Source organism: Cryptococcus depauperatus, chromosome 6 (genome assembly GCF_001720195.1).
Source record: "Cryptococcus depauperatus CBS 7841 chromosome 6, complete sequence".
Taxonomy (NCBI): domain Eukaryota; kingdom Fungi; phylum Basidiomycota; class Tremellomycetes; order Tremellales; family Cryptococcaceae; genus Cryptococcus; species Cryptococcus depauperatus.
The window spans coordinates 1,215,215-1,242,276 of NC_089473.1; the positions used below are offsets into that span (position 1 = coordinate 1,215,215).

General features: G+C 45.0%; 11 protein-coding genes across 11 annotated transcripts; 5 read left to right on the top strand and 6 right to left on the bottom strand.

Moving 5' to 3' along the window:
• Nucleotides 1-621: 621 nt before the first annotated feature.
• On the top strand, nucleotides 622-1,994 carry L203_105202 (uncharacterized protein; the record flags this gene model as incomplete). The annotated part of the gene is made up of 4 exons (XM_066214575.1): nucleotides 622-865; nucleotides 937-1,032; nucleotides 1,082-1,267; nucleotides 1,315-1,994. The coding sequence occupies 4 exons, from the start codon at nucleotides 622-624 to the stop codon at nucleotides 1,992-1,994; spliced, it is 1,206 nt and encodes a 401-aa protein (XP_066070672.1).
• A 640-nt stretch (nucleotides 1,995-2,634) lies between these two features.
• L203_105203 (uncharacterized protein) lies at nucleotides 2,635-3,652 on the bottom strand (the record flags this gene model as incomplete). The annotated part of the gene is made up of 4 exons (XM_066214576.1): nucleotides 2,635-2,658; nucleotides 2,722-2,979; nucleotides 3,047-3,115; nucleotides 3,164-3,652. The coding sequence occupies 4 exons, from the start codon at nucleotides 3,650-3,652 to the stop codon at nucleotides 2,635-2,637; spliced, it is 840 nt and encodes a 279-aa protein (XP_066070673.1).
• Nucleotides 3,653-4,110: 458 nt separating this feature from the next.
• On the bottom strand, nucleotides 4,111-5,557 carry L203_105204 (uncharacterized protein; the record flags this gene model as incomplete). The annotated part of the gene is made up of 2 exons (XM_066214577.1): nucleotides 4,111-4,689; nucleotides 4,751-5,557. 2 exons carry the CDS (start codon nucleotides 5,555-5,557, stop codon nucleotides 4,111-4,113), a joined length of 1,386 nt encoding a protein of 461 aa, XP_066070674.1.
• Nucleotides 5,558-7,388: 1,831 nt separating this feature from the next.
• L203_105205 (ATP-dependent RNA helicase ROK1) lies at nucleotides 7,389-9,441 on the bottom strand (the record flags this gene model as incomplete). Its single annotated transcript, XM_066214578.1, has 5 exons — nucleotides 7,389-7,759; nucleotides 7,812-8,140; nucleotides 8,187-8,384; nucleotides 8,450-9,297; nucleotides 9,355-9,441. 5 exons carry the CDS (start codon nucleotides 9,439-9,441, stop codon nucleotides 7,389-7,391), a joined length of 1,833 nt encoding a protein of 610 aa, XP_066070675.1.
• A 212-nt stretch (nucleotides 9,442-9,653) lies between these two features.
• On the top strand, nucleotides 9,654-11,131 carry L203_105206 (uncharacterized protein; the record flags this gene model as incomplete). The annotated part of the gene is made up of 3 exons (XM_066214579.1): nucleotides 9,654-10,072; nucleotides 10,120-10,497; nucleotides 10,549-11,131. The coding sequence occupies 3 exons, from the start codon at nucleotides 9,654-9,656 to the stop codon at nucleotides 11,129-11,131; spliced, it is 1,380 nt and encodes a 459-aa protein (XP_066070676.1).
• Nucleotides 11,132-11,267: 136 nt separating this feature from the next.
• L203_105207 (uncharacterized protein) lies at nucleotides 11,268-17,959 on the bottom strand (the record flags this gene model as incomplete). The annotated part of the gene is made up of 13 exons (XM_066214580.1): nucleotides 11,268-11,358; nucleotides 11,413-11,513; nucleotides 11,563-11,716; nucleotides 11,774-11,975; nucleotides 12,025-12,088; nucleotides 12,142-12,417; nucleotides 12,465-13,717; nucleotides 13,923-14,090; nucleotides 14,140-14,322; nucleotides 14,370-16,943; nucleotides 16,987-17,063; nucleotides 17,122-17,375; nucleotides 17,432-17,959. 13 exons carry the CDS (start codon nucleotides 17,957-17,959, stop codon nucleotides 11,268-11,270), a joined length of 5,925 nt encoding a protein of 1,974 aa, XP_066070677.1.
• A 415-nt stretch (nucleotides 17,960-18,374) lies between these two features.
• On the top strand, nucleotides 18,375-19,571 carry L203_105208 (uncharacterized protein; the record flags this gene model as incomplete). Its single annotated transcript, XM_066214581.1, has 5 exons — nucleotides 18,375-18,507; nucleotides 18,582-18,766; nucleotides 18,816-18,900; nucleotides 18,950-18,991; nucleotides 19,192-19,571. 5 exons carry the CDS (start codon nucleotides 18,375-18,377, stop codon nucleotides 19,569-19,571), a joined length of 825 nt encoding a protein of 274 aa, XP_066070678.1.
• A 440-nt stretch (nucleotides 19,572-20,011) lies between these two features.
• Nucleotides 20,012-20,823, top strand: L203_105209 (uncharacterized protein; the record flags this gene model as incomplete). The annotated part of the gene is made up of 5 exons (XM_066214582.1): nucleotides 20,012-20,063; nucleotides 20,131-20,353; nucleotides 20,405-20,493; nucleotides 20,545-20,626; nucleotides 20,682-20,823. The coding sequence occupies 5 exons, from the start codon at nucleotides 20,012-20,014 to the stop codon at nucleotides 20,821-20,823; spliced, it is 588 nt and encodes a 195-aa protein (XP_066070679.1).
• A 1,203-nt stretch (nucleotides 20,824-22,026) lies between these two features.
• Nucleotides 22,027-22,806, top strand: L203_105210 (uncharacterized protein; the record flags this gene model as incomplete). Its single annotated transcript, XM_066214583.1, has 5 exons — nucleotides 22,027-22,060; nucleotides 22,117-22,138; nucleotides 22,208-22,329; nucleotides 22,379-22,486; nucleotides 22,550-22,806. The coding sequence occupies 5 exons, from the start codon at nucleotides 22,027-22,029 to the stop codon at nucleotides 22,804-22,806; spliced, it is 543 nt and encodes a 180-aa protein (XP_066070680.1).
• An 897-nt stretch (nucleotides 22,807-23,703) lies between these two features.
• On the bottom strand, nucleotides 23,704-24,554 carry L203_105211 (ribosomal protein S8.e; the record flags this gene model as incomplete). Its single annotated transcript, XM_066214584.1, has 5 exons — nucleotides 23,704-23,751; nucleotides 23,802-24,026; nucleotides 24,075-24,179; nucleotides 24,262-24,445; nucleotides 24,493-24,554. 5 exons carry the CDS (start codon nucleotides 24,552-24,554, stop codon nucleotides 23,704-23,706), a joined length of 624 nt encoding a protein of 207 aa, XP_066070681.1.
• Nucleotides 24,555-25,901: 1,347 nt separating this feature from the next.
• Nucleotides 25,902-27,008, bottom strand: L203_105212 (uncharacterized protein; the record flags this gene model as incomplete). Its single annotated transcript, XM_066214585.1, has 1 exon — nucleotides 25,902-27,008. The coding sequence occupies one exon, from the start codon at nucleotides 27,006-27,008 to the stop codon at nucleotides 25,902-25,904; it is 1,107 nt and encodes a 368-aa protein (XP_066070682.1).
• Between the last annotated feature and the right edge of the window lie 54 nt (nucleotides 27,009-27,062).

Below are 27,062 nucleotides of genomic sequence, written 5' to 3' on the forward strand. Positions count from 1 at the left end.
ATGTCGTAGAAGGGATTGGATCAAAGGAATAGTCTAAGGATCAGCAGAGGCCATTTTGTATCATCCACTTACACTACAGAGAACCTTTGAGCGTCCCAACTGGATTTCTTATTGAGATGAATGCTGGTTTCAAGTCTGCTACAAAACTCATCTCAATGGAGGCTTGCCAGTCAGTATAACTCGGATTAGATTGACCTTGTTATGTAGATTTCAAGTCCGACAGCTTTACTCATCCCCTGGCTTATCCAACCTACGGTCTTGAAGATGAAAATTTTAACGACTTTAATGAATAAAATCTTGAAAATATTATAATGAAATATAAATACTTTTGATCTTTGTTTTACAATTATTGATTTACATTAGAAGAAAATAAATATGATGACATCACCATATTTTGTTTTCTTTGTCTACCATTTCATTCAACTTTTATAATTCTTTTCGTTTTCTAAATTCTTGACGTTTTACGTTTCTTTTTCCTCGCCTCGTTAAAAGGTTTTGTTGATGAGCAGCTGATATATAATAGAAGGGCTGTCAAAAGGCACTCATGGCGGACAATTCCATCTCACAAGTTACTCTTGCCACTCTTAAAGACATCGATACCACATACAACCTTTGCCGACAATGCCGTTGATACTAAAACCTACCTCTCCTCGAGAACCATTCACGTTTTCTCTCTCGCGCTCCCCTACTCCAGAATCTCAAAATGCTGAGGCTCCTCGTCCACCGGCTGATTTTTTACCAGAAAAAGACATGTACATGTTTGGTGCCCATCCTATCTCTGGAGAAAGAGAGTTGGGAAGGGGACTAGTCAAGTGCGGAAGATGCCGAAAGACCGGAATGGAATGGGCTGCTGGAGAACATCGGCGTGAGTTTTCTAGGCCCACCTGTCCTCGATTGTGAAATCGTGGAAAGAAGTGTTGACGTTGTTCTGCGAAGGGGTGTGCAACCATGTGCTTGACGGCGCACCTCTTGTAGCAAAAAAAGGGACAAAAGCAGGAAAAACAGAGACAAAAAAGAGGCTTGCATCTGAGGGTTAGTCCAGGGTTTCATTGTAATTTTTAAAGCTGACAATATACACCAGATACCTCAGCATCTCCTCAGAAACGTAGTCGTCTTCCATCTCCGTCTTCTTCTACAATGTATGACAAATATAAAGGTTTGAAAAAGAGCGAGATTAAGAAGCTGCAGAAAGACAAAGTGCGGGCTGAGAAGAAGGAAGCCAAGGAACGAGAAAGGATGGAGATTGCAGAGAGAAAGCGCCAACGGGGTAAGACTTGGACTGTCTGAATGTGAATTCATCTAATTCAATTCTAGCAAATAACCCGATCAATCTGGACAAGCAATGTGGCGTCATCAACGACAAAGACCTTCCTTGTGCCCGTTCACTGACTTGCAAGACGCATACCGTCGGTGCCAAACGCGCTGTTCAAGGACGCACTCGCTCTTATGACGAACTCTATCTTGACTGGCAACGAGAGCACAATCCCAATTTCAAAGAGCCCGCCAACAAGAAAGATAAGCTGGAAAAGAAGAAAGAAAAGAAAAAGAGAGATGATGAGGATGAGGATGGTGTAGTTGTAGACGGCGAAGAAGGAAAGAAGGAGATTGGAGAATTAATTGCTTTAACGAGGATGGCTGGTGAAAGGTGCAGAAACACGATCTCGAAACTAGGCGTGAACCCTTCCGCACCGACAAATCCTTCCAGTCCTGCATTACTGAGGCCGCAACCTGCTGCGGCTCGTGTGTCCAAAAAGCCTCCCTTCCAACCTGTCTGGCGTTCTTCGTCCTCATCTTCAGACTTTACCGATGTGGGTCGCATGTTGGTACAAGCTCTTGCCGCTAGGAATAGACCTTCAACACTTCTGGTGAATGCCGCCACCAGTGCCGGTGTAGGCAATATGACACAAGGAGCAAAGAAGTCAATACCAATTCAATCCACGGCCGCATCAGCAAGCATACCATCTGGAGGAGGGGTCAGAATTCCTGCAGTATAGAGGAAATATTGCAAAGACAACATTATGATCTTGTCAACCAATTTCTTGTAATATCTCCACATCTCGTGGCATGTATTTTTCATTGGCTTTTGGCTTGGAGATTATGGAACAACAATTAGTAAACACCATCGAAGTGCGTAATATTCAATATCTACTTGAACCAGCGGGCAAATCAGACCGTGGGCTATATAGATTTGACTTTGTATTACAACAGTCCTGCTACAGCCTCATCATATTTATTATAAGTTGTGTCCATCCGGAAAATCAAACAGAAGACAAGTAGTCATGAGAATGGCCGAATTTCCTATAATTCACCAACATATGTGTATAGGATTGCAATCAAAAGCCACACCGATCTTTTAAGTAGGAAATCTAATTTACTATGACTTCTGAGCTTCGTGAGTGCACATTATAATATTATCCTCTGCATATTGCTCTTTTCGCAACTTTGATATTGACTGCTTTTGGCATTATGTTTTGCCCTCAAACCCAATTATAGTAGCAAATACATCTAGACATTTATCAACACGGTGTTTCTGAATCAAATATATTACTTGAAATATGTATCGAGCACAAGCATAGATAAATAGCAATTGTTAGAGGGATTCGTGTATAGTCAACAACCACAGGGTTCGTAAACTTAACGGTTATTGGAGTTGTTAAGCTAGATGTTTCGTTAACTACCGATTCTCTGCTTCTATAAGTTGCAATTTTGCTCATGACTTACCACCCTCAATACACTCAAGAACAAATTCAAAAAGTCTAGATAAAGCGTCAATGCACCCACAATAGCCTCATCCACATTCAGCCGTTTCATGATTTGTTGGGTGTCGTAGAGGACGAAACCGGAAAATAGAAGGGTCGAGAAGCAAGCGATTCCAAGGTCGACAGTGGCGTTGAAGGGAAGGAAGATCTGGATGAAGGAAGTGGTGATTAAACCCCATATACCAATAAACAAGAAAGGAGCCCAAGAGGAAAAGTCATACTAGAGAACACTAGTCAGCAAAGTGCTATTGAATGCAGGTAATGATAAGGTCGATATTATGACGAACTTTAGTTTGGAAGGTAAAGAGGGTCAGACCGACAAAGATGCCAACAGTGATGAATAAAGCTTGAAGTACCTGACAGAAGTCAGATTTATGACAACCCAATACAGAGACAAAACTCACTATTCGGCTTTCATAGTAGCTCACAGCCAATCCAATCATGGTTGCCTCAAAAGTCGTGAAGAGACCCAATAATATCAAGTTTGCCGGGTGATGGTGTCTCTTCCACCAAACGAAACCAAGACTGACAAAGCTGCCAATCAGAGGAATCCACATGATCCAAGGATTTTGATGTGTAAAGTTGATTGCATTGGGAAAAGATAGAATGACCGAAATGAGGGCAGTAAGGACAAGCTGAACAAGCAAGATGGAGTAAACCTTGCGAATAAAAGCCATACGGATCTCAGCATCGCAGTCTGATACTGCAATACCCAGCTTGAAAGAGCCATCATCATCATCCCATGCTTCCTCAGCCGCACGTTGGACGTTGGAAACCGACTGAGCGGAAAGAAGAGGCTCCGATGATGATGAATCGACTGCTGTCGGTGTCGTACCGTAGCCCTTTGCAGGATGGGATTGCGGCGCGTCAGAATATCTTGGTGGCGAGGACATCTTTTGGACTTGGAAAGGAAATAGTTATAGAAAGAAAGAAAGAAAGAAGGACGTTTTACGTCAATTGAGTGGCAATTACGTCGGATATTGAAGAACGGAATGTCTCCAGGAGAAAAGAAAGATTATGTAATATATTCCTTTTCTATACAGGTTTAAATTATCCAAAATATACCTATAGATATTACAGATACGGTTATCTTCTTTGTTCCCAGCATGGTTGTATTGATCGCTTGGATCCAACGAGATCAACTATAATAAATGATGCACATTTGACAGACGCTTTAAGTATCTGCATTGTGGCCTTAATATAAGAAAGCCGTTCACTCTAGATGACAAGGAGGTCTCAATGTATAGGCATCTTTCTGAGAGTGCTGGCGACAGAATCAACAGGTATATCAGTGCATCATATGCCTGTACCACCAAGAAATATTATAAATCAACCAGCTGTTCCCCGCCCCTCACCATGACTCAAAGTACTGTGGAAAGTACTCTCTCAATAGCTCCTCTCGCTCGGGAAGCTCCCTGCTCATCGCTCGACTTGCCCGACTTGCTCCGCTCTCTTCACACCCCACGCTCGAGACAACAGAGACAGGCTCATTGGCACGCATAGCCGCAAAGTCCACGCCAGCAAACAAAGCATCCCAGTCCAGACACTCCGGTGTCGTGATGGAGCTCGACACTGGCGACAGACCGACAGACGGAAGGCTCAGCACAGGAAGCGAGAAGGAAGGATAGGCAGAGGACAGGAACGGGAGCGGAGAAGGCGATGGAGGGCATTCCGTCTCGTCAGGCAGCATCCTCCATCCCATCTGCATCCGCCCTTCATCTCCGTTCGACGCTGCCAGGCTGAACGGCAGAGGAGGATGCTGAGCATCGACATTCGTTACCCGGTTGGCCACGCTGTCCGGATGCTCAGCTTCGAACCGCTGTTGCAGCACCAGACCCTTCCGGTACCCTTTCGAGCTGTAGCTGAACGCACACTCCAGATCGTCCTCCATACAGCCCTGGCATACATGGTTGAAGACTTCGTAGTTGCACTGCAGTAGACAAAAGACGTCAGCCACCGCCAAACACAGCTACCCACATGGGCTCACCCACCTTCTTGCCCTTGGCCTTGCACGACAGACAGCTCGCACAAGCCCGAGTGTAGCCCTTCTTGTGAGACTTGGGTGTGTCGTTCGGAGCGACCTTCCGAGGGGTGGTCATCTTTGCAGACGACGCCTTCTTCCTCAGAGACGGTGTCTTGCTCACCGTCTTGAGTACACGGCGAGACTTGACAGGAGTGAGAGGAGCCGAGGTCGTATCGGTAGGAGGACGAGCAGCTGTGTTTGGTGTACCGGCCTGGATGCTGGTGCCGGTGCTGGTGCCGGCAAGTATACTAGAGTCAAGCAGATCGAGTGAGTCGAGAGGCTGCGAGAAGCGCGGGAGACCGAATGGACTATAGTCCAGGTCACTTGAAGCAGCACACGCTTCGCCGAAGACAGCGAAAGGGTTGATGGTGGTGAGAAAGTCAGGCTCGATCATGTTCTGCGAGGCGACAGGTACTGGTGCGTTAAGCGAACGCCTTGGTTCGAATGCAGTCACTTCGGCAACAGAGTTGAAGGCAGTCAGCAAGTTACTGGGATCGAGTACGGCCTGCGATGCGAAGGCGAGCGTGGAACGCGACGGACTGGAAGGTTGCTCGCTACAGCAGTTGAACTTGCTACTGGTACCGGTATGGCTGGTTTTGTGACGAAGAGACGTAGTATGCTGCAAGCCTTGGATAGTCGCGTTGGCTGCTGCTGATGGTGGTGCAGGACCGTCGAGAAGAAAGTCAAAGCAAGCATCGTCACAGGTGTCAATACGGTAGTGCACAGGAGTCTCGTTGCCAAGAAAGGTGAAGAAATGCGCTGTGGGATCGGTCATGGTGAGCGTTATGACAGTTGTGGTGTGGTGTGGTGTGGTGCAGTGCAGTGCAGTGTGGGAAGGCGTGAGAGGATGTTCCAGAACACAAGTGTGAGAAAGTGGTATGAAGCTGAGGGTGTTTTTGTGAACAACTGATGAAGAGTAAGGATGAGAAGCGAGATGAGAATAGTGAGAGTGTGGGAGTCGGCTTTTATGGCCGCGACTGCTGGCGAAGCGTGGTGAGGAAAAGCAGAGGCAGTGCACTTGACGTTTTCGCGTCGATCTCACGGGAGAAAGCTCTCTGAAACGGTAGTTGCCCTCCAGTCGTTTCTATCCACATGGACCTGTGGGTGTCCACAGATGCGTCTTGGCCGGAGCTTTCGTTTGGTAGTGCTTTCGGGCGTGCATGTGGTCTTCTCTGCAGCCAAAAAAGCGTCGAGATATAAAAACTTGTCGGCGGAAAGAAGTTGAAGGACGTCCAACTTGCACGCGGCGTCGTGGGTCTTTGCCTTATTTCTGCAATCGTCGTAGTTTCTTTTACTCTCTCCGCCATTTTTGCCCTTTTCAGTAGCGCTTTATGGTAAGCCTTTCAGGTTGCGCAGCTGACCATTCATGGCGATGAATCAGATGATAGCGATAAGACAAAACGCATGTGATGAAATAGCATGCTCAGCGATGATTTTGTCACAGAAAAAGCTTTGCCAGGTTTGTCGCCTTGCTAGCAATAGCATCAAAGTTGGCGCTTGTGTTTTGAGATAGACACTTGAATTCTGTGAGCTTCCATCGAGTGACTATCATGATAGCCCAAGCCCGTAATACGGCTCATCCGATATCACAAACAGTATTGAAAAGCGAATCATGAGGCAAGCAAGACAGCCTCAGTACAGGGCAACCTCCCTACTGTTGCTATTTTGTCGTCGCGCAGTTAATTGTACGATTGCCAAGACCATCTATCGGCCACTGATGATAGTTGCCAAATTTGATGACAAAAATGATCAAAGAACTCAAGCATCAATTTGGTTATCCTTAAACGGTTCAAATTTCAAGCCAGAATACTAGGCTTCGGCTGAGTAACCTCAAAGGTCCTTAAACCTCACTCTTCTCAAAATAGAGCAAAGAAGTTGTGCAGTAGAAAACGGTATCCCAGCAATCTACAGTAGCGTCATGATAGCCTGAAGAGCAATTGTGCATCTGCAATATTAGTGGGTCAATATACTGTATGAGCAAGGTAGTCACGAACCGCACGATTTTGGTTACCATTAGGGCCATAGACATTATATCGTTTGCTTACCAATAATGCGGTTCCCAACTATATTTCTCGTCATCGCCAAACCCATCCCCATGACTGGGTATCTTTCGACCAGTAGTCTATCACGACTGACGATGTGAACGCCATCGTCATTTTGAAGTGCTTGTGGCGTTTGAGCCCATCATAGCCATATCCTATCTTGGTTTCCAGATAATCGTCATTTGCAAGACGGCTTGGGATGAGAAAAGCGGAGAGAATATTTGCCAGACGGCAGGCATGTTGGGTTGCGGGGACGCTATCAGCTGCCCGCTTACTGTATGCTGTAAAACTCAGTCGCTTATTTATCTTTATCAGCCATAACCACTTTTTCGTAAAAGAAAGAAAGCTGGATGTCAATGTAAAATAAAAAGATTAAATAATTCAACAAATTCTAAACCTCCACTTTTCTATTCCACCTTTGTTTTTATCTCATCTAACAAATTCATACTTTCTCTCTGTTGGAATATCTTCAGGTGTGATAAACAGGCATTTCTATAACCTATGTACTTCTCCATGGTGCATCTCACGCGTATTATACCAAAGCGTCTCCAAGCGTACGCTCCATCACTTTTCCACATCGACCTCTGTGTTGTCCACCGTCTTCTCTTTCTTGTTCCTCATCATCCTCTTTTTACTAGCCTCAATCATATCCCTCCTCTTCTTGCCCGCTTCTCTGTTCAAATCCCTACCACCGCCACCAACAGCTTTCCGCTTTGGTGGTGCTTTTGCCAGTTTTCTTTTCTCATTCTTTGTTGGCTTTTTGAGCTCAAGCATATATTCGGGTACGGGGCAGCCAGAGGAGCGAAGGATGTTGGCAATGGTACGGAGGTAAAGAGAGTCTTCAGTGTTGAAAAACGTAATAGCTTTGCCAGGACGACCTGCTCGACCAGTTCGACCGATACGATGAATGTAAGACTGGACTGTTTGTGGAAAATCTATCCAGCCATCAATGTACCTTCTTATGCTGCGTTAACGTAGCGAGCTTACCATAATTGATGACGACTTTTACTCCTCTGAAATCCATTCCTCGCGCCAGTACTTCTGTTACAACCAGCATCCAAACCTTTCCCAGTCTAAAGTCATTTACTGCCTCGTCCCTTTTGGTTTTTGCCTTTCCTCCATGCACGCTTTCAACCCTGATGCCGTCAAGTACTAACGTCTTGCAGAGCTGTTCAGCACGCTCGATCGATTGGACAAAGATGAGAGATGGATAGGGAAGATGACCTGAGGTGATGAGATTTCGAAGAGCGAGGATCTTGCCTGCTTCTGTTGAGGTGTATAGAAGCGACTGATCAACTGTTGTCACCGCCGAGTCTCTGTACATCATCAGTATCGGATTCTGTTTGGTTATCTTCTACAAACTTTATTCCGACAACCACACGCACACCACCCTCTCTCAACCATTTTTTCGATAATGCCTCAGCGCTAGATGGCATAGTGGCCGATAAAAAGCATTTCTGAATAGAGGGATTAGTACAAGCGGTAAGTATAGGTTCGATCTGAGGTAGAAAGTCGGGAGAAAGAAGTCGATCAGATTCATCCAAAATTATATGTTTTGTTCTTTCCATCACCATGATTAGTTGACATTCGGTGTTATCACCAAAACGAAAATGGTCATAACTCACTGGGCAAGCGAGATCCGTTTCGAGTCAACAAGATGATGAAGTCGTTCAGGCGTAGCAATGAGAAGATCAATACCCAACTCTTCGGGATTTCCAGAGACCTTGGGTATAAACTCATCAACTGAGCTGGTAAACTCATCATCATCCACTTGTTCATCTTCATCTCCGCTATCTTCTTTGCACGCAGCAGTCGCCGAACCAGGAGAACTCTCCCACACCGCCTTTTCTGTCGCCTTGGTCAAAACCATACACCTCCAATGCCTTCCTTTAGTGATTGCTTTCACAACCCCTTCAATTTGAATCGCCAAATCATGTGTCGGTACAAGGACCAGTGCCCTAATCCCTTTGCCTTCCTCTCGGCCTTTCAGACTTCGCGCTGGATCGACAAGCTTGACTATAGTAGGAAGGATATAGGACAACGTTTTGCCCGAGCCCGTAGGTGCGATACACACGACGTCTCTATTTTCGAGCAGGCATCCGCCAACTGCACATTGGACACCCCAAAGAGAATGAATATTAGCTGAGGACAGGGCGGAAAGTAAAGGTCGACCTTGGGCCGATGTCAAGAGGTAATTTTCATGATTCACTAAGGACGGCAGATTTGTATGAAGAGATTTTGGAAGAGGATCGGCACCTGTCAACGTGATTTTCTGTGGGGGAGGCGCTGGGACAGAAGCAGCAGAGGAAGACTCTGATTCTATATCGGACCCATCTTCCAATTCTTCTTGTGGCAATCTCGGTGCATGGTGTGCGTGATCTCCAAAGAAATCAAGTGCGCTCGGCAGAGTAATTCCAGCGTCCAAAACTGATCCTCTCTCTTTACTTTTCCTCTTTTCTTTACGACTCTTGTGCTAAAGCCATACGTCACTAAACGGGTCAACAGAAAAGCGACGAAATGGTTTACATACTCCTGAAAACAGCTCGATATCACCTCCAAACCTGTTCTTATCAAACCTCGCTCCTCCTGCTGTCAGCAAACTGAATGCTGAGGCCATCTGGAAATTGACTTGAGATAAAGAAATACTTAAAGAATGACAAGAAATCTTTTGAGAATTTTATAAACAGTCAATTGCCAGGAACGGATTCGGTTCGGCGATGTCCGCTTATCTCGATCGATAAGAAAGAATCGGTATCCCAAAATCGAAAGAACAAAAAGATATTCATTTACGACAAATGTGTTTCTCTTTTTCATCTATTCTTGAAGAAAATGGTTAGAAAGGAAATATTAAAGCCAACCGTATCAGCACTCAATAATCACGCCAATATAAGTTCTGTGGACCCAGCTCTGTCCAAGATGCCCAGCTCCAAGTCAGCTTCTACCGCTACGAGACATACAAGATCAAGTGCGGCCTGCAATGTAAAGACGTTGCCGCCTGTGAAGCCCAGGGAATTAGACATTGCAAAACACAAGTACCAACCTTCAAGTCCTTCTCCTAGAAAGAAGCCCAAACTTGAGGTTGGAAAGGAAATAAAAGCTGAAGGTAGTCCACCTACACCCAAATCTGCAAAGAAGCCAATTCCTCTATCGGCATTGTCCAAGCCTCATCCCGCTCCTGCCAACTGGGAGGAACAGTACAGGCTTATAGAACAAATGAGAAGAGGAATTGTAGCTCCTGTTGATGACATGTAAGTTAATAATGCTATGAGCGGCCATTCTGACCATCGTCTCGTAGGGGTTGCGAGCGACCGCGGACAAGTGCGGAAGGTGACCCAAAGACTTTTCGCTTTCACATACTCATTTCCCTCATGTTGTCTGCCCAGACCAAGGACGCTGTCACTTCTGCAGCTGTATCATCTCTTCATGATACTATTCCAGGCGGTCTTACGGCAGAGAGTCTGGCGGTTGCCCCTTTAGAAATGGTCCAAGAGTGCATCAATAAAGTGGGATTTTGGCGCCGCAAAGCAGAGTATATCCAGGCTGCAGCACACAAGCTGCAGGAACAAGAAGGGGATGCTCGAGGAGATGTACCAAAGACAATTGAGGGGTTGTGCGAACTGAAAGGTGTTGGACCAAAGATGGCTTTTTTGGCTCTGCAATGCGCTTGGAATATGTAGGTTGCTTTGTTATGAAATCAGCTATTAGTATTTTGACTGTTTCATAGTAATGCCGGTATTGGTGTCGACGTTCATGTTCACAGAATAACTAACCGTCTCAGATGGCATCGCCCGCCTACGACCACACCTGAGCAGACCAGACTCAATCTTCAATCATGGCTACCTACCCATCTGCATAAACCCATCAATCCCCTCCTGGTTGGATTTGGTCAAGTTGTTTGTCTGCCTGTTGGTCCTAGATGCGACATTTGTCTATTGGGCTCAAAGAAAATCTGCCCCAGCCGAATCAGTGGGGCAAACGGCAAAGGAAGAAAAGAAATAGCGTACACTTTCAAAGATGAAGCAGATGGTATAGCAGTTGGAACCTGGGAATGGGGTCAAAACCAGTCTTTAATCAAAGAGGAAGTCACGTTGGAGCCAAAAATAAATGTCAAATACGAAGGCTTGGTGTTGAACAAGGACAAGCCTGACAGTTCTGTAAAAATGGAGACAACCCAAGGCATTGATCAAGTCATTGAGGAGCCAGGAATGAAGAAAACAGATCAAGTGTTGGAGGTTCTAGATCAAGTAGACGGGACAGTGGACATTGGTTCATATCCTACCGTCAAGAAAGAATCAGTAGATTGGTAATTACGATATCCGTACTGATGAGTGCATAGAGTCCAGTATGCATTCGTTGTCATTAGTTCGTTACTATTCAATTAGTTATATACATTGATGAGCATTGATATGGATACCTTATAGCTTGCTGACACTAACATATTCCTCATGGCTCGTTTTTTCGGGCCACAGTGGCTTCCCTCTTGACCTTGTTAATCCGTATCATCCAGTCTTTAGCATCGAAAGCACTTGTTGCTCTGAACAACCATAACATCAGCATGCCTCTCCATCTTGAAGGAACATGCGCTTACTTGACAGCAATAGTATCTCCCCCGCGCTTCTGATCCACTTTGATAGCAAAACCTGTTGAATCTCGCGACTGTCGTACTTCAATTTCATGCAGGGCTAGTGGCTGTAGCACATCTCAGAGTTTGTTAACCTCAATCATGGGGAAAACTTACCATACGGTAAAGATCCTTACCATCCATAAGGACGATAATATCATTGCACAAGACCATCGTTAGTTTCCTACCAGACTTGGTTTTGGACACGAGCCCTTCTTTGACGAGTTTTCGTGGTCCTAAGAAAGTCGTTGGTGCAGTTAAATCCAACCGCCTATCCATTGTTTCCTTCATTCAGAAATGTTTGATTATAAGCCAAATTTGAACGTACCCTTCGCCACCAATCCACAGATTTTCACTCAATATCCTCAATCTCTCTGCACCCTCAGCCGTCCGTATTCCTTCATTAATTTGACTGACGATAACTTCCACTGTGCGCAAAGCATCCTGAAGAGGAGATTGATCTAGAGAATCTGAAGGAGTATAGTGGATGATTTGCTTGATCAAGAGCGGATAACGGCATATGCGTTGCACTGGAAGCAATAAGTATGCAAGAATAGAAGCCTGGTTATGGAGGCTTACTAGGGATAAGAAGGAAATGTGAGAGATCAAGTCCTCGGATGGAAGGATTTGATTCCCGAATGTTCTGTTGAAATTAGTATAACTGCAAACTCCTCCTTTCAGATTAATTATAGTTACCTGAAGATGAGTCTCGAGCTCTAGTCTTTCCTCTCTCAAATTCTGTAATAATTTGATTGCTAGGTGTTGATTCACGCAATATGTCGAATAGACACCTGCTTCGTGGAGAGTCTGCAAAACATCTCCGATCTTGTCAATGTATAGTCTTGAGGCCTTTTGTCTGTCTTCTAAAGCACTAAGAAAACCAGTGTTAAACAAAAGTATATCTTCTATATTGGCGAAGATAACAGCAAGAGCTTTCTCGTCCAATAAAGACAATAGGGAAGCGTAAAATACCTGAGCATATCAGATCAACATATCAGATGCTCAATTGTAAGACCAACCTCGACAATCAGCTGTAGATCTCGGTTATAAGCAATCTCTGTGGATATGAATTCAAATATTGCCTCTTGTCTTTTCCTTTCATGACTATCCATAGTCTCCAAAACACTCGATTCCACAAGACTTGACCAAGTCTTTCCAAAGTCGCTGTTACCTATATCTGGTTCCCTACCATCTGGGCCAAGGGAAGTGAAACTCTGAGAAAGAGCAGATGTTGTATCGTCAACGCGTGTGATGGTGGCTCCTGAAATTAAAGATCGCCTATTGCTTTCGGCTGAGGTATGGGATGTCATCATGGATTTGAAGAATCCTGAGATTTTACCACCTGTTTCTTTGTTCAAGGGTAATGGCGTATGAAGTGACGCTGTGGTCGAGGCAGGAGAAAGCGCGGTGACGCTAGCAGGACCAGTCACTTGTGGCGTCAGTACTTGGGAGACTGGTCGAGAATCTGCACAGAGGAATTCTGGATGTGATTGGGCCTGCTGCTGAGTGGACTGAACTAAGAAGGCCTCGTATCGAGCATAAGCATCTTGTATACCTAATTTTTCTGTTTGTTCTCCTTCATTTGGTGTTTTCGGTAACTCTCTTGTTTTACCTTCTGGAATAGCGGGAGCATGACGTCTTTGTTTTCGTTTTGCAACATCTGGTGAAGGCCGGCGTCTTGAGACAGTCCTACCTACTCTCTCGGGTACTCCAGGTGGCTCAAGCTTGAGCCGAAGACCAGTAGCAGCAAGAATAGATTGACGTTGCGCTTCTCGACGTTTGCGTTCGGCTTCCTTCCCGGGCTCTTCTCGCTTAGGAGGTTTGGGAGCCGCTCGCCGCTTTTTCTTAGGTTTCGACAATTCTTGAATTTCGTATTGAATTTCTTTTTGGTCTGAAAGTCCTTCATCATTACTCCCACTCTCGCTTATTGAATCAGACTCCTCATTGCTCCACCAGCTCAACACTGAGTCGTCAGAAGATGATTCGCCCTCTTCCACGTCTGTAATAAAACTTGGTGACCTTGGAATTGTGGTACTCGCTATAGAGAGGGTTGATGCAGCACGAGGTCTGTTACGAAGTGGCGTTGGAACGCTGCCTATACTTACTTGTGGCTCATCCAGCTTTGAAGTAAGTCGAGATTTAAACTCCCTCGACGAATCCGTGACAGGTAGGGTTTTTGTAGTAATTGACCCAGCTGGTAGCAAATTCTCGTCTTGCAGTTGCTCGATACTATCCTTTACCTCTAAAGCACTGTTTTCAATGGTAAACTTAGCTGTACAAATTAGAATTTACAAGAAATTTGTTTTTTTTTTAAAATTGGGAGCATTAATTGTGTTTCGTGGCAGAAGTCAATCATTTTCATTTGTTTTTGACGAATTAATTGTGTGGAAAATATCAAAATATGAAAAACACAGCTTCAGCCTGTTGTCAAACGACCGTAAACGAACAGTCTTGTAAAGAAATGGGATGTAACTAACCTTGAATTTCTAAGTAGGCAGCTGGGACTAGGAAGATCACTCCAGAGCGCTCAGCTTTCCACCAATCATGGTCAGATGAGTCAACGACAGAGAGTACATCCCCTTCAGCAAATGGAAGTTGATCAGCCTCGCCCCCTGCATACTCATATAAGGCCTTGGCCGGAGTGACTAATATAACGGATCAACACTAAGTACATTAGTTGTAGGATATGCTTACCTTTGATTTCTTCCACATAATTCTTTGGGAACCAGCCTTTGCTGCCATCTTTAATCACAGTACCATACCACCATGGGCTGTTTTGGTCCTTGGCTGGATGAGCTTCAATCACCACATCCTCCTTGAAGCTCAGGTCTACATTCCGAGTACCATCAAACTGGTAAAGAGAACGAACTCGAAGCACTTTCTCCTGTCAGTCATAGGCAGTTGCAAAATTGAAAACAACATACCAGTATCCATATCAAAGTCGTCCAGCTCACCTTCCTTGTCTGCCTCAGAGTCGACTCTGTCAATTTTTTCGTATTCACCCGTTCCTTTGTCGCCTTCATCAGGCTCTTGTTCCTCTTGGGTTGGCTCTAGCGCAGAAGTTTCGCTCATGCCCACAGTGGGATGAGAAGCATCAACAGCAAGCCCAGCATACCAATCTACACTTTGTCGATTAGGATTCCCGACATAGGATTCTTCTGAAGGCGGGACAGGTGAATGACCTCTTTCTTCCGTTGATAATTCGACAGAAGCTGAGGGAGACGTGTGCTCTCGAGGAACATTGTTGTTATGGGAAGGAGGCATTGTATCTCCAATGACTCGTCCTATTCCGGGTGGACCAGACTTGTCAACTGTTTGAGTTTTCTTCAATCTTGCGCCACCCTGGATTGCAGATAACAATGCACCACGACCTTGATCAGGGTTGCCACCGCCAAGATTCACAAGAGCTTTGGGAGATACTTTGGGCCCTACCGATCCTGGGCGAGAATCAGCGGAAGATCCACCTCCGCCTATAATATTTCCAAACAGAGCCTGCGCAAGACCCTGACGGCCAGCGCGAGAGGTGGTATACTCGTCATCGGAAGAATCAGAGTCGTTCACATATTTTTCAGTGATATCTTCCCACTCAGGTTCGCTAGGAGGAGATCTGATGGTAGGTGTTGATCGAGGCTGGGACGTTGTGGGTGGCGGAGCAGGCGGCGCTGGAGGAGCAGGCGGAGGTGCATTCGCTGCTGTAGAGGTTTCAGAGGAACCGTCAACCACAGCTAGAGGCGCCGATGATGCTGGGGCTACAGGAGGTTTGAAGAACGGATTATGTCCGCCGCCAGCGGTCACGGCTGGTGTACCCCCGGGCTTTCGGAAAGGATTGTACGATCCTTGTTCCTTCTGCTCCAAAACAGGCGCTGGAGCAGCTGGGGGTACTGAAGGGAGAGAAGTAGGTTTTGGCTCAACTGGCTCAACTGAGGGGGTTACTACGAGGTTTGAACCCATGTTTCTATTGTTCCTAGCAGCAAGAAGCTCTTCTTCCTTTTTCTTCTCTTCTTCTTCTTCTTTTTGAAGTTGTTCCAGCCTTTTTCTCCTCTCTTCTCGGGTCTTTAAAACGGCCTCTTCATTTCGACGAAGCTCTGCCTCTTCTGGATCTTCTTCTGGGTTTGACACTATTGGAGTGCGGGAAGCAACTCTTACAGGAATAGGTGCTGTAGGCAATGGATGTACAGAATGAGGCCGAGACGGAGGCGGAGCAGGGGCCTGCTTAGCCCGAGAATAAGGAGCTGGTGGAGGGGCCTGCTTCTTTAATGCGCTCTTCAATGGAGGTGTAGATGCTGCAAGAGTGACAGGTTTGGCAGGCTCTTCTACCTGGTTACCAGCCTCGGCAAGACGCTTTTTCCTAGCTTCACCACGAGCTATTTGCTCTTCTTCAACTCGTTGAGACCTTTCCTCAGCTTCCTGTTTTTCCTTTTCAAGCCGTTCTTGGACGCTAGTGTCTACCTCTGGTTCAGAAGGGGCAGATCCAACACCAAGAGCGCGCAAGCGCTCGTTAATCCTTTTCTGTGCTTGTTCTTGAATATAAGCCCTTCGCTCTTCCGGTGTCATATTTTTGGTGCTAGGCACAGCCGCTGCCGAAGCCGGTGGAGGAGGAGGAGGAGGGGCAGAGGTGGCCGTTGATGTTGATGACTGAGGAGGAGGAGCAGGAGGCGGAGATCGGACAGCTAGAGGAGAGTCGTATCGGCTAAGATCACCTCGCCCTTCACGGTCGTTGTAGCGATCATACCGATCTCGTAATCGGTCTTTGTCTCGAAGATCATCTCGGTGATCACGGTCATAGCTATATCTGTCTCGGTCATATCTGTCTCTGTTCCGGTCTCGGTCAAAAGTCCCCCTGTAGCTATCATACTCATCTCTGCTGTCTCGATCATCGTATCTTCCAGCTATCCTGTTTCTTTCATCTCTCCTTCTTACGCCTGCTCGTTCTTCCATCGACCTTTCATCCTTACGCCTTTCTTGTCTCCTCTCCAATGCTGGCAGCTTCTCATGCATGAGGAAAAGCAACTCTCTTTCTAGCTTGCGTCTTTCTTCGTCCTTTTCGGCGGTGCGACGGCCCTTGGATGTGTACTCAATATCTTCCTGGATACGCTTAACTCGATATTGGAGAGTCTCAATTTCCTCTTCTAACTCCTCATCTTCTGCAGACTTTTCTGCATTTTTCTCCAACATTGAGGAGGTGTTTTCAAGCTTCCTTCTTATGTCTTTAAGACCTTCGTCGGGATCCTCACCGGCGTATCGTACAGATTTTCGATCAAGGTGCCTAGAGCTGGGTTTGTAGGTCGAGGGGATTTCGTCAGAATGCTTGTAAAGCAAAGCGTCCTTAGAAGCCGTAGGAGGAACAGTATAACTACCAGGAGATGATGTTGACGAACGAGTGGTATTTTCATGTTTGAGAAGATCCTTCATAAAATTGACAGTGGAATCTATGTCACGCATAGATGCGGGTACAAGTTCCTCTGGCAGTTTTTCAGGGATACGATTACCGTTAAGGGCTGGTCACGTTAGCTCCATCAAAGCATGTTGCAGTTTATTTACCTCTGTAGATGAGACCCATGGCTACATGAAACTCAGGCAAATTGAGTTTTCCTCTATTGTCAACATCTGACAAATTCCTTGAGGCAAGTAAGCATCCAGCGAGCGTTGAAGTTAGACACAGTAAGCTACACCTACCAAATCTTCATCAAATCATCCTGACTGAGCCCACTTTGACCGAATACTTCTCGGGCCATCTCACCAGAGATAAACCCTTCACCTTTCTGGTCCCATGCTCTGAAGATTTGATCGTAATCTTTCTTTTCCTGGCGCGACAAAGTCCAAGGGATTTTGGGCGTATCAACTGATGGGTTCTGTAGGAGAGATTGAAAAGTCTGCTGAAGAGGTTGCTGGGCTTGTGCAAATTGCGGTGCTCCTGAAGGAGCAAATGGCTTATACACGCGTCAGTGTCATAACTTTGGATCTATTGCGACCACGTAGAGCTCACTTGGGACATGTTAGAAGGCATGAAGCTCTGCATCATTGTCTGCAATCTCGGATCATGAGGTAAACCAGTCTGCTGAGGCTGTAGTCTACCCATTCCAGTGGGCTGGGACATCAACCCACCCTGCCAACCAGTCTGTTGCGGAGTCAAACCCATGCCAGTGGACTGAGACATTATGCTTCCCTGGTAACCAGTCTGTTGAGGCATTACCCTTGCAGGTCCACCGGCCGGGTTGAAACCAGTTTGTTGAGGCATCAAACCACCACCACCAGAACCAGGAAAACCAGTCATCTGTGGAGTGAGGTTGTGACCAAGAGCGTTTGGAGGCGGCTGGTTCAGAAAGGCATAATTACCACCTATTTGGGCCCCTTGGATCCCAGTAGCTTGAGAACGTTGTTGCTGTGGCTGGGGATTGTACCCCGTTTGCATTGGCTGCAGCCCTCCCATGCCTGGAAAGCCCGTTGGCTGAGAGTTGAGAAAAGACGGCTGCTGCTGGCCATAGGGGAACTGTCCCCATTGGTTTTGCTGCATTTTGTCGGCGAAAGACGAAATAAATGTTGTTGAGAAACCAGAAAATACTAAAGAAACGAAAAGAAACTCGGTAGCTTAGACCGCCACATTCACGTTGTCATTGGCCAATATTCTGGGCCAAGTCCAGAATTCAGCCCAAAAAGTGACCAAAATTAGGCATATTTACCCATGGATATTGTGCAGACGTCAATGTTTTTGGGAATATAAAGAGTTAATATGATATATGAATTTGATCCCGGTTTAGATTCCGTTAATGAGCCTGATAAAGGAACAGTGAACCTGATTACGTCAAGATTTGACGCGCCAAACTCTTTTCTATCCATTATGATCTTTTCTTGATTGATTTTCATTTCTCTTCTGTCGTGTATTATTTCTTCTTCTTCTTCTGTTTGTCCTTGTTCTCTCTTGGAGACAAATGCAAGCAGATCGTGAATCGTCTCCCGCGGTGGATCTTGCTGTTGAAGAAGGAGTCTCTTTCAGACCAGGGCAGAATGGGACAATAGAGGAGACTGAGGATGAGGAAGAAACTACTGAAGCTGCAGGGGAAGGTAAGCTAAACGTCCTTCAGCATCAAGATCAAGTCAAATGATCAGACGAGATTAAGCTTACTGCATACAAGCAGCCTCTAACTCTACCAACACAAAGCAGCCCAAACCCAAGCGTATAATAAAGCAGCGCCAATCTCTTGCTGAAAAGCAACCTGGGACGACTATGTTTCCTACCAGCCGAATAAAAAAGATTGTCAAGGCCGATCGCGACATTGACATCATGAGTAGTGAAGCCACTTTTATGGTTGCCATTGCTGCAGTGAGTTTCGGCACTATGTTTGTACGTGTCATTGCTGATGACTTGATAGGAGTACTTTATCAAGCACTTTATGGAGGAAGGTTACACGAAGGCACGATTAGAGAAGAGGAAAATAGTCAACTACAAAGACATGGGTTTGTTGTTTGTGCCTATAAAATCAGTCAGATATTAAAAAGTCTCTAGCCAACGTGGTTGCAAGATCAGAAGAATTTGACTTCTTAAAAGGCAGGTTTAGTTCCTTAGACTCGCTCCTCTCCTCTTTCACAACCCTCTAGAAAGATGAAAAACCATTATTCCAGTTGTTCCGACTGAGCCGGCAATTTATTGTCATGTCGGCAAAGATATATAATCTTCTCTCTGATCTCCTCGCTTGTCCCGTTGCCTTATCTGTTGTTTTGCTGAATATGCTGATGAATCAAGGCCAGATGTCATCCCTATACCAATGCCGCTCTCTGAGGCATTAGAATGCCGCAAAAGAAAGGTTGCTACTGAGGAGTCCTTCGATGATCCAACAGGCGTCATCAATGAAGAAGATCTTCCGCCTTTGGCACCTTCCAATAATCCTCTCTTCCCCAACGCTATTATCAAAAAACCAACAAATTCCCATTCCAAGGGCCCAGCAGTCCCCAAACTCAAGGATACTCCTGAAGCGAATGCAAATGTTCAAGGTACAAGGAAATCTGCGCGACGGAGCACGCTTGGAGGCGATGTTGAAATGGCTGATGTTGATGACGTGCAAGAAGAACAGAGGGAAAGACGAAGCAGCGAAGCAGTTGCAGACGAAGAAGCCAAGGTCGGAGAGTAAAATATATCATTTAGTTGTATCTGCATTATCACTCCATGTACAAGTCGTCATTGGTAGTCTGTACGTTGGCTCATCACTTCTAATGCGATTTTTCTTGTCTTCAATGTCAACAAATCCAGGCAGAGTACAATTATCCTTTGCTGGAGACTAAAAGCAAGATGTTTGCGATGGGTTGAACCGGCTTGAGCTACAAGCAGATTGTAAAGCTGCTATGGTATGGTGAATACTAGTAACTTATGTTTGACTGCCTCAATAAAAATCATTTTCTAATCATCACTAATAAAATGGGTAACATATAATTCGTCTCACAAAAAAATAGTCCCGCGGTGTGTGTCCTATTATCAATTTCAAAAACATCTTTCAGCAACATTAATTCTCTTTTTTCTGATATATATATCCATTTAATAATCTAACAATAAAAATATTCATAATTGAGGAGAATGTTTGTCCAATTCTCTACCCTTGCTCTCGCTTTCGCTGCTACTGCTCAAGGTTTGTAATGCTTTGGATTGGCCAAACCTTTTGGAGTGAAGTGCTGACGTTTGCTCTACCACTGAAGCTGCTATAAGCATCATCTATCCTAATCACTCCTCAATTTGGTACAAAAACAACACCGTCTCGTTAAACTGGACCTTGTCCGACCCTGCGACGGATACTTACTTTTTCAGAGCGCATCTTTCCAACAAGGACCAGAGTATTCTCCAAGGTAACCATTCTATTGCAGACCAAACAAACGCTACAAGTGAATTTGTACGGTTCTTGTTGCCCCAGATCTCGTCTGCGTGAGTCATTTTAGCTACAGTACAGTGGGCAGAGAATTGATGGCAAGATAGGCAAGGATATATCGTGACCTTGGTTAATACTACAAACGAGGCCCAAGTCCTTGCTACTTCAGAAGAGTTTGAGATTGCCGATGGTAATGGTATGTCTCTCTAGAGGTTTGAAGTGGGCTAGTAGCTGAGACACGACACAGTCACATCCACTACTACCTCTACTTCTAATACGGCTACCTCCTCTGCGTACATACCCAATGGCAAAACGATTACCAGTTCCTCGTGAGTCTGCCTGAATGGAGCAATCATCAATTTTACTGACTTTATGTTTTTCTAGTTCTTCCAACCCATTCGCAACTGCCTCGCAGGGTTCCAAGTCTTCCTCTAGTCCCAAGCTTGACAGTGGTATCGTTGGAACCATGACCCAAGCCGGGATGATTATGGTCCTTGCTGGTATTGGAATGGGCGTTGCGCTTTAGGAATGATGTCAAGGCCTAACAAGAGCTTGCTCTGGTTGCAATGGGTACTGAGTGATACCTTTTTGTTCATTGGACATTGGATAATTTTTTTCTCCATTTTTCTATTCATTCCGTTTACGTAGCAGGAGGAAACAGTCTGCTGTATGAGCTTGAGAAAGTCTTTTTAATAAGTTTTCCCATCTGAGAGGTCTTACCACTTCTTGTATTATGCTTATAGTATACCATGAAACCTTCTAAAGTTATGTTTGCAAGTTTATCTGGATCAGCAGGATCATACAACAATATTAGTTGAAGACAGCATACTACGAGTCGTTATCAAGAGTCTTTGTTTCGTCTATTGATTCTCTCTACAATATGGACATTCGTTACATGTGTCGCAGAGTATCCAGAGGTCTCTTCAATGGTAATGCAATGGCTTCAGCTCGGAATTTTTGTGATAGTCTTGTATGCTCAAAAGCATAATATGTTTCAGGCTTTCTCCCTCGTCCAATCTACCATCAAGTACAGCTACTCAATCCATTCAGTTCAAAGACTCATCTAATAACAATTCCTTTCTCTATGGTCTTTCCAAGTCGAGGGTTATTAGAAAACCTACTATATACAGCTTAACACTATGTTTTTATCACAATCATTTAAGCCTATTCACCTGAATAATGAATCCAGCATTTGTGCTTTTATAAAAACACTTTCTTTACTGAATAAAGAAAAAGGAATCTCAAGATAACTTTAGATAACAGAAGTGATAAAAAACTAGGTTCATCGGCTAAATCTAATATCATGGATTTACGATCCTATAGCAGATTACCGATATCTTTATATCTATATATATAGGCGAACATTTCCACGAATCTTTCAATTTGCCATTTTGCTCATCCATAACGGCCAGTACTAACCTTGCTTCTCCTAGAGTGAAAGAGACATCCAACCCTACATGAGTTCTTTCTGAATGGCAGCGTACCACAAGGATGATCCCCTCGTCAAAATGGGTCGACATGAGCCTTTGCCGGAGAAGGTGGATGTTGTGTCATTGGCTCTGGTCTTGCTGGTGCATTTGCTCTATTGCCGTTGAGATTGAAAGAAACAATCGTCGACAGGGGCGACAACGGTTTACTCACTCCTTTGCCCAGATTCTCCTAAAGAGAAACGACCCAGCTTGATCGCATTGGAAGCTTGAGAGACTTTGCTCTGGAGCAAGCGGCAAGAATGCAGGATATTGTCGGCCTGACGCTTTTCGCGAGTATACAGCATTTGAAAAACTGCACAGCAAAGACAATGCTGGAGAATACTGACCAGTGAAAAGTATCAAGCTTTTCAAGTGCGTATTTTCTCTTGACATTTCTCAAATCCAACACTATGCCGGAGAAGAAGCTCAAAAGATGACCAGGTCTCCTCGAGAGATTGCAGCTTATCGATGGCCTGCGGCTTCTCTCAGCTCGTCAAAGCTTTGTTTTGCCATTCACACACTGAATCTAGAGATGGGAGTAAAGATCTTCCACGCGGACCTCAGTCAGTGGCATATCATAGGCTGAAGAACCTGGCCAGCATCAATGACAAGTCAATACTACCCGAGGCAATGTGCTTCCAAAGCAAGCTATCTATGCCACCTATAGCTACACTTTGTTGATCCTCGATGAGATGCAAGGTTTGATTACACCTTTCAAAAGTAAATTCTCAATGACAGTTCAAGTTATCCCAGGAAAAGGTTTACTGACATTGAAGACGATAGCACAAGCTATCAAACTTGATCCTCCTCTTACCGGAATGGACAAATTTCCCAAGATACATGATATAATGTCCCTTCAATATCTTGATCGCTTCTGTTCCTTGAAAGCTTTTTTTTTGTTCACTTTTGTAGCAGCAGTTTTTAGCTTGCAGGTGATACAGCGTCCTGACAACTCCACCACGCTCACCACTCCACAAAGATGGCCAGGCCAACTTGCTTCGATATTTACTTCTTTTCAAGGGCGTTACGACGATAGGTAACCTCGAACCTGTCGTACCACCGCTGCCCTTCAAGAACTTATAAAATAAAGGCGCTTCCTGAAGAAGGCTACATTGCCGAAAGACTGGATTCTAAAAGTGATGACGAAAAGAGGACGATTGTATTAAGGAAGGCGCTGGTGGTACTGGATACTCTTCAAACGGTATTTCAGGTGCCATGCCTGACATCGTACTTTTCCTTGGGCAATTCATTATTGTTGACTTCAACGGACACGGGGTTACCGGGACATTTCACCTTGCTCCTTGCCTTGCCAAATTGATATGAAGGCAAAGAGTGAAATAAAACTGTGCCCAGGCGCTTTGAAATTACTGAGAGAAGTAATGAATTGAACAGTAGTTTGGAGAAGGATCCTGCAAAAGATATCAGTATAAACCGTTAGTTAAAGAAAGGGCAGAAAGCCGAAATTCATTGTCGCTCTGAACTTTCATAGATCTATAACTGAATCATAAGCTCAAATCTATAATTAATTTTATTATGTCAGTTCCAAGTTGATGTCCACGTTAGCATTAATTATTCAATGAATTTGTTGATTTCGCATTTACTTGAGCATACCACATTCTTCGTCTTTATATGTGAAGCGGTAATATTGGTTTTGAACCATACGAAGAATATCCCGGATCGACCACTGAGTGCAGCTGGTGCAAGGATGGGCATAACGATAAGTCTTGATGGAGAAACCTTGCTCTGCTCTTCGTGTTGATAAAGCTTCCGGAGAGAAATGTCGAAAAGGATGTACGGATGGTTTAACCTATGGAGGGTGAAGATTGAGAAACTCAACGCTTCGTAATACAGAAAATGCAACTTCCACGACATGGTTTCTGATATCATATCCATCTCCAAAAGTACAAGTGGCAACCATATACCCTTCCTTCGGTAGATTAGGCGGCATGTTTGGCCTTTCGGAGCTGGAGCTTGTGGTGGTAAAACTGCAATGGCTATTAGCATTGCCCGAGATATTATATGATGCACAACTAACTTCCAACTCCTTGCCTTCCAAAATGTAACCATCAGCTCGTCCACTCTGTCCAGGTCTGGAAGAGATAACAGCGAGGATTCGGCCAGCCTTGAACTGCTGCTCAAGAAGAGGATCGAGCTTGGCAGTTTTCTTGCGCTCTTCAAGGATACGTTTCACGTGGTTAGACTGCTTCTTGTCGGCATCGGTATCGGTGGACTTGGCACCTCGGAAAGCAGGTTGAGCGTACTGATACAAAGTCAGATACAAGAGACAAAAAATCACAAAATCACCTACGTGAGACTCGTACCACTGACGGAAAGGAGTAGCGTCAATGTCGACAACTGCACCTTTGACAAGAGTTTGGGTTCGGAGGAGCTCGTTGTTGGTGGCATTGTATCGCTACACACAAAATTAGACATTGTTCCAGCTTGGCTTTGGCTTATCTTCCAACGCCTGATAACCAAATCGCAGCACAACTCACAACCTGGATCAACCTAGTTTTCCTGGTAACAGCTTCGGAACCCCAAGCAAAGTTGCCAGAGTCGAGTCGGAGAGCCCTGTATTTGGTGTTTCCACCCCGAGTTCGAACCTCGTGGATACGCTTAGAAGAGTCGAGCTTGGTCATGGCGGGCTGTCGACCGAGCTCAAACTTTCTCTTCTTTCGGCTAGATTCCGTCAACACAATTTTTGACCGATTGAAAAGACGACACACTAGTGAGCACGTCGAGCACCAGAAGCGGCACGCTTGTGGCGCGAGTCACGAGTGATACCCATTCTGTCAACACACCAGTCAGCCAACGCTCTCACAAAATCCTTCAGTAGCCAGCCATCCAGTACAACGACAGCATTCCCAGTCTGCTTCCACGTCTCCCCTCTTTATCTCCTGCTTCGCGGTCGTCCCATACTACGCTACTGCTGGATGGCTGGTTTTTTATGATTACACTCCACTCACTTGAATGTTTGATGGTTAAGAAGAGGACTGCTGCAATTTCGACGAAACTGAAGACATCTCCGCTCGGAAGTAAAACCGGAGGTATGTAAAAATGCCGAGAGAAGATGAAATGTGGCTCTGATGTCGGCGATAATAACCCTAGGGCAAACCGAAAGTAGCGATTGTGCCTACGCTAAGAGTTCAATTTCTTCGTGATGTTATCATAAACCCATTGATATCTTCGTCTTCTTTTCTCCAAAACAGAATTTGGACGACATGAATGGCTATGGAAACAATCCAAACTCCAGCTCACACTCTTTTGTCTCAATAATATAGTACAAAATATGGCAAACCAAGTGTAGCTGCTGGCTTGAAAACAAGCTTTTGTCAATTCTTCATGAGTCAGCCGATGCTTTCATATTATCGAACAAAAGCCTCTCATCAAGTGTGGCCTGATCTCTGCGGACTAGGTGAGCAAAAGAGTTGAAGTCCCAGAAAGGACATTCATGTGTGTATCAAAACATAGAACTGTTTAAATTTGTAAACGTATTTAGAAGGATAATCCTCTTCAAGATTCACATGGTAGATCATATATGAAGATAAGAACCCTGATATTTTTTTATCGGTTATAGGCGAGCGCTTCATAATTAAATGTTCATCATTATCCACCCAACCTCAAGATACATATCAGCCTTTATTGACAATGAGATTAAATGATGTTCAGGCCAGAGTGTGAGTTAACGAGAACTTCTCCTGAATATAATTCATGTTATTGGTAGTAGTACAATCTGCCCTTTTAGAGTTGCCTAATAGATACATTTGCCATCAAGAGGTGATACTGAGAAGATTGATCATCGGTTCATATGCTCTTTCTTCTGTAGCTTGATGTATGATTTGTTGATACCATTGATGACATTTATACTTGAATCTCTTGTGTTTTACCAGCACAAGGCGCTGTAATATCCATATTAGAATTGACGCGAATCATGGTTTTGATATTCTAATTTTGAGACTTGATGATTGGTAATCAGTCAGTATAAAGGAGAATCTAATACTTATCTCAGCCTTCTGTTGCGCAGTATGAATCGTTCAAGCTTACCTCTACTCTCAAATATATTTGATAAAGTACATCACCACAGCACAAAATCCAGTCAAATCATGTTGCTCGTCTGGCCAACATAATAATTTGCCTAGACATCAAACATGTCTCCCCATTTGCCAACCTCGCCCGCTGCCCCTTTCATCCCACTTTCATCCCACCATCCTCTCACAAACGAATATTTATCCATATACATCTCTGCTACTTCTCCAAACACTTTCTTCATCTTGCTCACGTACTTTCTCGCCGTTTTAACCAGATCTTCCACTTTTTGCTTGTCAGCTGCCTTTGGAGGCGACTGGAGATGAGGTAGTATGTTGGTGAGAAGGGATGAAAAGGCGAGGATGTATACTTTAGTCGAGTTCCAATTCACTTCACCAGGCAAATCAGTCTCGTCTTCATCTCTAGGACTATAAAATTTGGTGCCGTCACGCAAGATGGGCAACAATGTCTCGGGTTTGTTGCCTTTTAGTAGTTCCCTCTCCCATACGAGTACCTCCAGTATAATTGCCATAGGAGTTAACAAGCTCAGTGGAGCTAATACACCGGTACTTGGCGGAGGGGGTAAGGGATGTGGCATTCTTTCGGGAGGCGTAAGTGCTTGCAACGTTTTGAGAATTTTGACAACGTCTTTGTCGTCGCTTTCACCCAGTTTGAGGCCTTCTGTCGTTCCAATTAGTGAGGCTGACCGTTCAGGCCTTTGAACTTCCGTCAAAGCGGCTCTGTTTCGAAAGTCTTCAACAAGAGTAGGATCGGACGCTGTGCGCCCATGCCGAGAAGTTATTGGTTTACAGTGTTCAAACGATGCGATGCGCCTCACCCCTGTTCCCGAACCAGAACCAGTGCGAAAGTCAGAGGAACGTGGAACTGATAACAAGTCGGCATTACCAGCCGACAAATTCCTCCCATGATGTCCTACGGCTGCCCTAGTTTTACTGTCTAAAGACATGGACGGCATTATGTCTCCAGGTTTCCAGCTGCCCATCCTTGGCGGGGGTATTATTGGTGACGGCCCAGACGGTAGGGATTGCGATGATGAGGTACTAACAGGAGGTCTCAACGCTGGTTTCGGGCGTCCCATCAAGTCTTGATGCCCAAGCATTTGGCCTGGCGGAGGAAGAGATGGGATGAAAGTACCATCGAAGCAAAGTAAGATGTCGGGTATACTTTTGGAAGCGGGATGGGAGACGCTGGTCATTTTGGAATACGGCCAACGAGGTACTGGGTTATAGTATTGTGAGATAGCCTCAGT